We start from the raw sequence: 12,091 nt of genomic DNA on the forward strand, positions 1-12,091 counted from the left end.
TATTTTTACATGAAAATGTATCCATATGTATTTGAAGACATATGACAGGTCTGTTAATATATTACTCATTTAAAAGATGGTAGTGGTGTGTGCTATGATGTTTGGTTTGAAGACAGTGATGCTGACAAAAGACAGGAGGCAGAGAAGATTTTCATTAAGAGTTACTGATATGGACAAGATTAGAAATGAGTATGTCAGAGGGACAAATTAGGCTGAGGGGTTTCAAGAGAAAGTTAAAGAGGCAAGACTGAAATGGTTAGATGTACAGCAGAGGGTAAGTGAATATACTGGACAAACAATGTTGAATATTGAGCTTGAGAGCAGGAGAAAAAGACCACAGAAAAGATTGGATGCAGTGATTGAGGACATGCAGAGGATTGGTGTGACACAGGAGGATGCCAGGGATAGGATGACAGGTTAAAAATATATGTTATAAGTATATAGTATAAAGTTACTTACCCTTCTTTATCCTTAAAGCTTGAGTCTTCTACCAAAGCCCTGGGGGCTTGAGAGTCCTGCACAGTGCACTGCTCTGGACGGAGCTCTCGAATATCGTTTATGGGATCTGCTGGAGCCACTTCCCCCGTTTGGCAGTCATCGGATTACCACAGTCACCACTGTTGCCTTCACCCTACACATCTTAGCCCTTGGTATTTCTTGAGCTCCTGATGTTTCTTCTCCCTCATGTTGCTTTCACTTGGTACAGCTGCATCTTCCACTATGACTGTCTTCCTCTGCGTGTCCACCACTACTATGTCCAGTTGGTTAGCCATCACCAGTTTGTCTGTCTGTATTAAGAAGTCCCGCAGGGTTCCCATAATCAGTTGTGACCATCATCCTGGTGTACTCATGGACCTTGCTGTTTCATCCTTGATGGTGGTTCTGACACTCATTAGTGCTCAGACTCATTCCTTCCTTATAGAGGTGGTGGCTAATGTTTGCTCCCTTTTGTAGTCTGTATCCATATCTAGTCTTCTTAATGTTCTGGCTAAAAGGGGGTTCGGGCCTATGCCTATACAGCAGTGGGGACAGAGCATCTCCTTGGTAAATCCCACTCTTGATGGTGACTTTCCTAAAGAAGGCTCTTAAGGTCCTGTCTTGTACAGTTCTAGGCACTCCAGGATCCATGCATGAGGGACTGATTCACAGGCTTTCTTGTAGTCAGTCCAGGCATAACACCTGGACTGTCTACAGTGCTCACCCTGGTCTTACAGCCTCAAGAAACTGCTCTATCTATCAGTAGCTGGCGTTTCTGCCAATTCCTTACTGGGTCCTGCTTGAGATTTTTTTTGTTGGATTTTGGATGTATGATGGTTATTCTGGTTGAAAGCTGCACAAAGGTAACTAATTACACCATAATTATTTACTAATATATAAACCAAAATTATATGTTACTTATTATTTTAACTTTTTTCAATTGTTGGCATGTTTGTACCTAAATTTATTATTTATGTTTAGTAACGCATACTTTTTAACCAGGTCACTCATTGCATAACTACAGGACTTATTATTAGCCAATGGCACCGTGCACTGCGCATTAGTGCAATATTATCCTATCAGATTTGCTACAGGATTTAATTCAACCAATAGTGGTGCGCCGGAAAAGGACAACAGGAAGTAAATGTTGTCCGGTCAGGGGCTGTCACACGGAGCAGTATAGACGCTATGTAGTAGCTTATTTTCGTAACCGTGTAGATAAATGACTTTCTGTGTTAAATGGGAGGAAGTCTACCACTCGTACATTAACTGTATTTTATTATAAAAGCATTAAGCTCTTCGGGGATTCCGTCTTCAGTGCTAGAGAGCTAACGCCGGGGCTAGCTGCAGAAGTTAGCGTGTTCAGCCAGCTAGTCTCAGGCTGCCGCTGTACGCCAGGAGGGAGGAAATATCCGAAATGAGTGGCTCTATTACGGGGTACCGACCTGCTTAACCGACCTTTACATCAGGTATGTTGTTGCTGGCCTTTGATTCTTTAATAATGGTGAAAGACGCTTTTTAAATTAGGTATGCGCTATAGTGCTGGTGAGTCTTTGTGACCAGAGCAGTAAATGGGAATTGACAGTGAGGCTGCTGGTCAGAATCCGTTCATATACCCTGACACTGGTCGTGTCATGAGAGTGTTTCTATAATAGATTATGGTTAATAAACCGGTTGACTTACAGGTGATGAAAAATGGTAGCCACCATCATCATCAGATGACTTTTACAGACGTTGAAAAGCCCGACATACCGGTTGTCAAATGGTTATCACATGATGAGTGTTTTTTTTCTTCTCTACCATAGAAACGTTTCCATCAGCAGGATCAGTTAGTACTCATCGTAATACTCTCTGTTCCCTGTCGAAAGTGCTACTCATCAGTTTCAGGGCAGGGTGAAAAAGGTCTCTGGTACTTTCCTTAAGTGTTTTTCAAATTGTGAAATCAGAATCAGAATCAGAATCAGAATGGGGTTTATTGCCAAATGTTGAGCAGGTTTACAACATTAGGAAATTGCTGCGGTGCTTCAAATGGGCAGCTGTGGATGATTACTCGGATTTACTCTGACAGTTTGGGGTTTTTTAATGTTTCTTTGTGCTGTTTGCCCTTGATTCTGACTTACAGATGTTAAAAAACGAAGGATCTTACTTTGTTCTTGTTTTTTTTCTAGAGTTAAACATCCATAATGAAACAAGGAAACCTGTGAACTGCTCAGGTCCTTAGGCTGTTATCAGATCTCTCAAACGCAAGCATATTGTTTTCAGCAGAAAGTATGAGTGTGGATCATTGACAGACTGTATAATGCAAGAGGACTAAAAAGAAAATTGTGCATATACAAACATGTTTTTATTTTACTTAACCAGACAGACAACTCAGATTAAACATCTCTTTCGCAATAGTATCCTGGCAACAGTTCAATCAGTTATACAAGCTGATGATACAAATACACAAGGGAGGCTTCAAATGCACATGTGATTAAGAAGGTGCAAAAGCAAGCAGCTTCCTCAGTAGTTATTAATAATGACCTTACAGAGTTTTTAGAAAAATATAAATATCTAGGGGCACACATTAAAATGATATTCAAATACCAGTGACATTTACATAAAAGAATACAGCAATTATAGTAAATGTGGAAGTTGGACATAGAATGGGTCTTTTCGTTTCCAGCTCTCTGTCTTAGTCACTGCGGCTCAGGTGGCTCAGTGGGTCATCTGTCAGTCAGCAGGTTCCTTCACCGTTTAAGTCTACCTGCGGAAGTGTCCTTGGGCACTGAATCCAGAGTTGTACGTCCTACTTCAGTTTTATTGTGTGAATGTTAGAAAGTGATTAGCCATGGATAACAATCCTCCTTCTTATAAGAAGTATTATTTAATGAATGACTTTGATGTTTTCAGGGGAAATAAAATTTGTTGCAATTACATACCCGCATACATCAGCTAAAAATTTGACTTCTTCTTTTACCCTAATGGTTTATGTAATTAGTCATTTATCTGCCAAAGTGCAAACTCTGCCTCTTTGGTTGTTACCAATTCCGTTTTAACAATAGAGAAATTGGGTTGAGTTTGTTTGTTTGTTTGTTTGTTTGTTTTTAGCAACATGAAACATGAAAACAAGACAACACTCCCCACAACCACCAACACAGCTGGTCCTCCTATTACATCAAACAGAAAACACACAACCAGGTTTCAGGAGAAAAAAATGTTAGAGCATACAAACCAGAAACAGGTGCTCATCTCTGAAGGCAGTGTTGAAACTGAAAATGTGTACTTTAGTTAGAATCTGCTAAACAATGAAAAGTTTCTCTAAATTTACAGGCTAATAATCAATATATAAAAGGAAAATACCATAGAAAATGATCAGTACAGGATTCATGGAGCCTCTGAATCTTACTTTTTTTTTTTCCAAATTGCTCTTTACATCAAGGTAGAATGTCAGCATAAACAAAACTATTGAGTGGAAATACACCAGGCACTACAGAGGATTATCAGTATTCTTATACCGCCAGACTTCAAGACCTGTGGGTGGTACTTGACCAGAAGCAAAAGGCATCAGTAAATGTATATTTAGCATTCTGATTACAGAATGGAAACTTATTACTTATTACCATCACATGGATGACAAATGTCACGTCTATCCGTTGATAACTGGATATATGTGACAACGGCAATGTAGAAGATGAAAAACATTCAGCACTCAGAGATAAATATTTCAAGAGGCTTTTCAAACCTACAGTTTAATTTGATGAAACATAAAATCCACTTGTGTTTATAAACTAGAAATAACAGGGAGATTTCAGACTTCTGTTAAACAAGATGGCACAGATAATTAAGAGCCAGGAAAAATCCAGTGTAACTGTGTGCTGTGTATTCAAAGAAGAAAAGCCACTTTTAAAATGAGTTTAAATCCAAATAAATATTTGAGTTAATAAGTATATGAGTGGCAGGATGAGTGTAAAAGCGTTTTGAGTACAAGATGCATCAGTAGTTAATTTTTTACCTAGATTCTTGTGTTGTTCCTCTTTTTCGTTCATTCATCAGTTCTGTGTCGCAATGAGGAGCACAAGAGGTAAGCTCTGAGGTCTCGGAGCCATGAACTCAGTTTCCCCGAGTGCAGCACAATACGTAGGGGGAGTCATGCAAGATGAGCTGGTGGACAGGGGGAGGCAGCAGCAGCCCATGGAGCGGCAGGGCAGCTTTGGAGTCAGGCCTCCACAAACTCAAGGTGCCAGCAGAGAAGCCGCCGGGGAGCTTGACGAGATGGACAAACTCAAGGCCAAACTTATGTCAGCGTGGAATAATGTCAAATATGGTTTGTAGTCAGTTTTAAGTAATGAAGACTGAGTGTTGGATTTTTGTTTATATAGAGGAGTACTGAGATTTCTGCTTTGAGAATCTTTTTTGCGCCTCTGTCTGCAGGCTGGACTGTTAAGTCTAAAACCTCCTTCAACAAGATGTCTCCTGTGACTGTCCTGGGTCACTCCTATCTGCTTAACAGTGAAGGTAAGTGCTAAATGTATTCATACATCTTAAAACTATTTCCTCTCTAGAGAAACGTAAAGAAGAATAGACCCCAGGTGTTGTAGTGATGTGTGCTGTGGCTAACCACACTGGTTAACCGTTTCCTATTTAAATGTTTATTTGACATGAGAAAGCTGAGCAGTAGGAACTAAAACAGACAAAACCTGCGCTTTTATTTCCAAAATATTATATGCAGGTATCATAACTGAGCTTTTTCATCATTTAAAATTAGTAATACAAACAGCTTAATGCTTGAACAAAGTGCTAGAGCTCTAAATATGTGTGTGTTTGTGTGTCTCTTGCTCCACCTCTCTATTTCACTCCCTCTCAGATGAGGTGGAGCGGTTCCGCCTAGCGTTTGTGTCCAGGATCTGGTTGACCTATAGGAGAGAGTTCCCTCAGCTGGAGGGCTCCACCTGGACAACAGACTGTGGTTGGGGCTGCATGCTGCGCAGTGGGCAGATGCTGCTGGCACAGGGGCTCCTGGTTCACTTGATGCCCAGAGGTAGAACTCTCCATCTGGTACACACATTTTTACATTTAAACATAAGAAGTGTTCATCCATTAAGAATATAAAATATCATAAAAATTAGGTTGCGGCACTGACCAAGATGTGTCCTCACATATAACTCAAAGCTAAAGATGGTCCGTGTCTCATTTCTGGTTTAGCCAAGAGAGATACCTGAGTAGAGGGTGCAGGAAGCTATGAATTCACCAGGGTATAACCTGTGCTAATCTCAGTGTGACATTTGTCATTCATTGACTTTGTACTCTGGAACTGGCCAGTTAAAGACCATTTAATTTACTATCCCAGTTCGTCGCCCGTCACCCCTCGGTCAGTTACAGAAAAAGTTAGGTGTCATTTCCAGATGAGTGAGCAGTGTCCTCGGTTTCTCAGTCACATCAACCACCACTATGATAGCAAGGAGAAAACCCTCAGGTTTGGGATCTCGCCTACAGGTTCCCACATGGTAGCCATGTCCATCTTTTATATACAGTCTATGGTTGACTCAAAAACTGACAACCCATCCTTTCTCTAACTCCGTTCTTTTGTTTTATACACAGTTTTATACTGTTTTTTTTTCTGTGTGTATACTCATGTCTGTAACATCCTCTGATCGTTTAAAGTCTGAAGAAAAAAAATAAAATAAATACATTTTGTTTCTGTTTTTCTAGACTGGGTTTGGCCAGAGTCTCAGCAGCTTACTGATGTGGACTTTGAGGTATTCCGTCCACGTTCCCCAGCCCGGGCTGGAGGGGTCCCAGTACCCTCCTTTGGCTCTCCACGAGGTTCCAGCACCCCTGAGAAATCCCTGCCAAGCAGTCAGGCACCTAGATGCAGCCAGAAGAAAAGGGTCTACGAGTCCACAAAGGACAGGCAAGAGCACATCCACTCCAGGCTTGTTACCTGGTTTGGGGATCAGCCCCCAGCACCTTTTGGCGTTCACCAGCTGGTGGATATTGGCAAAGGTTCGGGGAAGAAGGCTGGTGACTGGTATGGCCCCTCTGTAGTCGCACACATACTACGGTAAGGGCTCGTTTTTGCAAGCAAGGCTTTTCTGTGTTCTGAAATCATTTACACAGCTGTTAAGCATTTCCAGAATTATGGAATTGTTTTCTTGTCCCTTTCAGGAAAGCAGTGGACAAAACATCTGTGGTCACAAACCTGGCTGTATATGTGGCTCAGGATTGTACAGGTGAGATTTATAGAGCAGATATTTGTTTAGCTTAATAATGAGAAAAGAGCAGATTGATATTTGCTTTGCACTAAGAGTGTAAATACACTCACCGGTCAGTGTTTTTGTACATCTAAAGTTAAAAGCATTTATCAGAATTGGGGATTAACAAACTTAAAATGTGGCATGGTTGTTTGCACCAGGCGGGCCGGTCTGAATATTCCAGCTGATCTATTGGGATTTCCCCACACAATCATCTCTGGGTTTTAGAGAACGATCCAAAGTAAAGAAAAATATCCAGTGAGCAGGAGTTATTTGGCCAAAAATGCTTTGTGGATACCAGAAATCAGAGGAGAGTGACCCGACTGCTTCAAACTGATTGGAAGGCAACAGAAACTCAGATAACCACTCATTACAATTTAAGTATTTAGAAGAGCCTCTATGAATGTAGAACACTTTGAACGTTGAAGGTAATGAGCTACAGCAGCAGAATATCATGCCAGGGCCACTCCTACCAGCTAAGAACAGGAAATTGAGGCTAGAAGTCACACAAGCTCAACAAAACAACAGAAGAATGGCTTGATGAGTCTTATTTTTTCCTGTATCATTTGGATCCTAGGGTTAGAGTCTAGCATAAACAACATAAAATCGATCCTGTCAGGTTGTGGTGTAATGGTGTGGGGGATAGTTTCTTAGTACCGACTGATACCTTAGGCTACGGATAGGCTGTATAGATTTGAAAACTGCGTTTTCGTCTGAAAACGCTCCGCCTCCGTCTGAAAACGCTCCGCCTCCACTGGCGTTTTCAGTCGTTTTCACAGAGTTGTGCGTCCACATTGAAACGACCCAAAACGCTTACGTTCCAGTCCTGCGCATGCACAAAAGCGAGTGAGAATTAAAGAATTTGAAGAAAAGCTATCCGGAGCATGTACAAACTGATATTAATCATTTTTAGGGCTGTCAGAATTGAGAGCAATCAAAACAACTGCTGTATAATGCACTCCGCTATCTTTGTTTAATTGGTCACATGACTGCACCACATGACTAAAATGCGTCATCGAGACGGGAAAACGTCGTCTCAGTGTGGACGGGAGGCCAAAACGGAGAGAAAACAATGCGTTTTCAAACAAAAACACATTAGTGTGGACGTAGCCTTAAATTTCACATGAACCAAGCACCTTTGGGATGTGGTGGAACAGGAGATTTGCATTACAGATGTGCAGCTGTCAAATCTGCAGCAACTCTGTGATGCTGTCACATCAGTATGGACCAAAATCTCTGAATGTTTCCAGTGCTTAGTTCAATTTGTGCCGGAAATAATTAAGACAGTTCTGATTGCAAAAGGGAGTCTAAACCAGTACTAACTAGGTGTACCTAATAAAGTGTCTGCTCTCTACATCATGCCTGTTTTAACCCTCACTGTTTCTGTGCCTTGTAGTGTACAAAGAAGATGTGGTGCATCTGTGTGATCGGTCACTGAATCAGACTTCTTCCGATCCGTCCAGTCAGGACTGGAAGTCTGTTATCATACTGGTCCCTGTCCGGCTGGGAGGGGAGGCCCTCAATCCATCCTACATCGATTGTGTCAAGGTCTGTTAACCATCCAGTGCCTGACCCCACTTCCTAAAGGATTTTAAGTGTCTAAACTCATATTAAAAATATTTGTGTTCATTCTCAGAACTTCCTGAAACTGGAATGCTGTATTGGAATAATCGGAGGCAAACCAAAACATTCGCTGTATTTCATTGGTTTCCAAGGTGAGGATTGCCAAAAACATACTCTGTACATTTTTTTTTTTTATCTTTTTGCATAAATCCAGCCGAAGCAAGGGCAGCTAGGGAAGAACTGACATTTTTTGCTGTTATGCTCCTCTGCAACCCGTATTATTCTTGCAGTGGCGATGCAGGAGCCACACATTCTCTCAGGTGTGGATAATGACGCGCTGCTTTGGTGCAGAACTGCTACTTCTGCTTATCACGCTCTGCATTACTCTTCACGACACTTTACTCTTAAACTTAGGATATCTAGAAGCATAAGTAAAATGTGCTTTTAAAAACTGTGGTGTCATTTGTCACTTTGTCGCTTATTAGCTGATTGCTAATGTGTTTAACTGCTACCTGACAATGGTTTAAAACCCTTAAGGCAAAAAAGCACATCCCAAATAAATCTTCACACTACAAATGGAAACTTCCTGTATGAACCATCACAAAGCCTCTCTGAAATTAAAAATATAAATTGTGCCTTTTGTATCAATGTCTAATATAATATTATACATATGTTTTGGTGGTTTGTTAAGGAAGTAGAGTTTGTAACTTACAGCTTTGGGCTTCTGTGGTAGTTGTTACAAAGGTCAGCAGGAACAAGCTGTCTGAATTATAAAAAGTATGAGAGACTATTCATCATTTAACTATTTGATTTATTGTTTTATACTTGGATTCCTCTCTGTCTGGCAGATGAGCAGCTGCTGTATCTGGATCCTCACTACTGCCAGCCAGTGGTCGATGTCAGTCAAGTTAACTTCTCACTGGAGGTTTGCTGCCTGCTTCATTACTCTTCTCTTCTGTCTGTCTGGCTTTTATCTCCTTTTTTTTCCTGGGATCATATCATATGACTTCAAACTCATTCACGGGTCATTAAAGATAACATGTCTGCTTAGTTGGCTCTGATCTGTTTATTGTATGACCCATGTCTCCTTTTACCACTCTGCAGTCGTTCCACTGTAGCTCTCCTAAAAAGATGCCCTTCAACCGTATGGATCCGAGCTGCACCATCGGTTTCTACGCCAAGAACAAGAAGGACTTTGAGTCTCTATGTTCTGCTGTCAGTGAGGTGAGTTTTTGCAACCTCCTCACATTTTTGTGGCTCTGATTTAATTTATACAACATACTAGAAATGAGCAGCATTTTTTTTCTTTCTTTCGTAGAGATAAATCTGTCCTGTTTCTGACAGTTAAATATGTTTGAGTTGGTTTGGAGGGAAAAAAAGCAATATTAAGCCATCACTTTCGGCTCCAGAAAGCTGAATAATCATCTTGCTGTTTTCATTTCTGCACAGATACAATTTCAATAGCTCAAGTTGCACAAATTTTTCAAGCAAAGATTTCCGATTTTATTTTTTCTGAGTTGAGGTCAAAACATGAGAATTGGCTGCTTTTCTTTGTAATGCCTAACAGTCAGTTGAATACGAGAGCAAATGTAGAAAGCGAGTGCTACACAATCGAAGCAGGTACTGTATGTAGATCTTCATATTCCATTCAAATAATATATGTGCCACGGATGTAATTGGTTTGTTTGGGCTTTTGCATTAAAATTATTACATTTTTCACCATTGCTAGAGCTTGGCCCAGTCTTGAAGTGTTCTCAGTAATTCATGCATTAATTTTTAGAAGTATTATTTACCATTGTGGGAGAACAAAATTGGAATATTTTCCCAAAACAAATTTAAATATAATAAATTGGGAGATATCGTTATGATAGTTTGAAGAAGAAAAATGTCAAAAACTGATTTTTTTTTTTCCTCTTTTTCTCTGCGTGCGATATATTCTGTTTTGTTTTTAAGATTATCTGCTTTAACTGGACTTTGTTGTCCTTCCAGGCTCTGTCATCGTCGAAGGAGAAGTATCCTGTCTTCACCTTTGTGGAGGGCCACAGTCAGGATTATGGACTTGAGGGTCACAGCAGCAATCACAGTGGACCTCCAGCTCATATCCTGCCTCCAGGGAGACTAGGCAGAAGCAACAACAGAAGAAGCAGTGAAGAGTTTGTCTTCCTGTAAAGCTCTGAGGACGATGCTCTCCCATCTGTAGGGGGCAGAAGTGGACACTCAATTGCCTTTAAAAGACTTGATTCTGTCGATGCTGCGGCTGCAAGGCGGGCACAACTCTTTTGTGCTTTGTCTTCCTCACTGGTCAACACGGCTGCTGTCATCACCTCTGTGTGGGTGGCGTTATAAGCTAACAGGCATTAGTGACTACTGGCTGGAGCACTGCTTTACCTGACGAAGGTGACTTCAAAATGGATAGAAACGTTTTCAAGTACTTGAAATGTTCTTGGTTCATTTTATCAGACGACGTCAAAAAAAGCCTCAGTGGTGTCTGCATCATCTTTAATTGGCTCACTCGTCTGCCCGATATTGTTCATGACTTGTATTATATCACATTCCCTCTGCTGAATATTTTTTTTTAATTTTTATTCTTTAAATTAATTAGATTTAAGAATGTGTGTTTTGTGTGCGAGTGAGTGTTTTGTTAGTGTAATTTATTTGTCTTTTAAATTGTGTTAAGGATTATGCCGTGTCACATCCCAGATAAATTTCAGATTCTTCCACGAGCGTCTTGAACAGCTGTAAATTCATTTTTAGACATCGTGGTCTCAAGCCCATGCACTTTCAGCTCTGACTCTTTATTCATTAAGGATATGAAAATCTGCAAGAAATCTGCTGTTACATTGTTCCTGCTGCTTAAAGAACTAAAGGTCAGGTATAAAGAAAAACAATGCCTAAAGTTGGAGATGACTTTTGTATTTTTGCCTGTCAAACTGTGGCTTAAATCATTCCCGCTATACTATTATATAAACATGTTTGCAAAGTAAAACACCCAGCTCTTACTTATGTACGTGTTCTAGATTTTACCTTGCACAGCCAAGGTAATGAGACAAACCGAAGCTGAATGGAGATCTTTTTTTTTTTTTTTTTTTTTTAAATTTATTTTGTTGTTTGCTTGATTTTCAGACTTCTGCTGCAGTGTCTCTGTGTTTTTGTTTGTCCCCTTTTTCTGTAAAAGCTACTACTGCAAGTTGCACTACTACTGTTATTGAGTTTATTGTCCTGATTAAACTTCAGACACTGGAATTACAGTACATGTTACTGCGTTTTTTTTGTGTAGATTTGAACTGCAGGTATATACGCTGTCAAAGGAACGAGAGCGATGGGAAATGATCAATTCAATGTTCTGTAGTTAGCAGGGTCAGAGCAAATACGCTTGTTGTAAAGTTTATGCAGCAGATGCTGAAGTAACATGTGGCATATAATTTCATTACTCACACCTTGTTAATACCACGTTGGAGCCCTCAACAAGGTGCTGGAAACATTCCTGAGATTGTTGTCCATATCACATGATTGCATCACACAGTTAATGCAGATTTGTAGGTTTTGAATCTCTTGTTCCACCACATCTCAAAGATGTTGGACTTTGAAGGCGATATGAGTAAAGTGACTTTATCATCAGTTCAACAACACCAAGGCAGGCTGTGACATTTAAATAATATATGATAAATATCCTCCACATCATTACGCCACCATGACACCACTTATTGTATTTTAAATTGTGGGGGAAAACAAGCATGCAGTATGTATTTTTTTTTTTTTTTTTTTTTTTTTTTTGTGCTTTACAGAATCGAGACTAAATTAAAAAAACGGGATAACAC

The 12,091-nt window shown here is 40.2% G+C and overlaps 1 protein-coding gene across 1 annotated transcript; it reads left to right on the forward strand.

The window, feature by feature from the left end:
• Positions 1 to 1,618: 1,618 nt before the first annotated feature.
• Positions 1,619 to 11,521, forward strand: atg4da (autophagy related 4D, cysteine peptidase a). The gene is made up of 11 exons (XM_086296048.1): positions 1,619 to 1,946; positions 4,513 to 4,783; positions 4,891 to 4,974; positions 5,324 to 5,497; positions 6,169 to 6,520; positions 6,625 to 6,689; positions 8,107 to 8,258; positions 8,347 to 8,425; positions 9,122 to 9,198; positions 9,378 to 9,497; positions 10,263 to 11,521. The coding sequence occupies exons 2-11, from the start codon at positions 4,564 to 4,566 to the stop codon at positions 10,440 to 10,442; spliced, it is 1,503 nt and encodes a 500-aa protein (XP_086152174.1). The 5' UTR covers positions 1,619 to 1,946; positions 4,513 to 4,563; the 3' UTR covers positions 10,443 to 11,521.
• The last annotated feature ends 570 nt before the right edge of the window (positions 11,522 to 12,091 follow it).

The sequence above is a fragment of the Aulonocara sp. 'chitande type north' Nkhata Bay genome, linkage group LG6, assembly GCF_057382095.1.
Source record: "Aulonocara sp. 'chitande type north' Nkhata Bay isolate Kocher_YH1m ecotype deep benthic linkage group LG6, A_spYH_male_GT1.1, whole genome shotgun sequence".
In the NCBI taxonomy this organism is placed as follows: Eukaryota; Metazoa; Chordata; class Actinopteri; order Cichliformes; family Cichlidae; genus Aulonocara; species Aulonocara sp. 'chitande type north' Nkhata Bay.

Coding starts and splice junctions, on each gene's coding strand:
- atg4da (XM_086296048.1), top strand. CDS start 4,564: ATGAACTCAGTTTCCCCGAGTGCAGCACAATACGTAGGGGGAGTCATG. Junction 4,784..4,890: donor GTGGAATAATGTCAAATATG/GTTTGTAGTCAG, acceptor CTCTGTCTGCAG/GCTGGACTGTTAAGTCTAAA. Junction 4,975..5,323: donor CTATCTGCTTAACAGTGAAG/GTAAGTGCTAAA, acceptor ACTCCCTCTCAG/ATGAGGTGGAGCGGTTCCGC.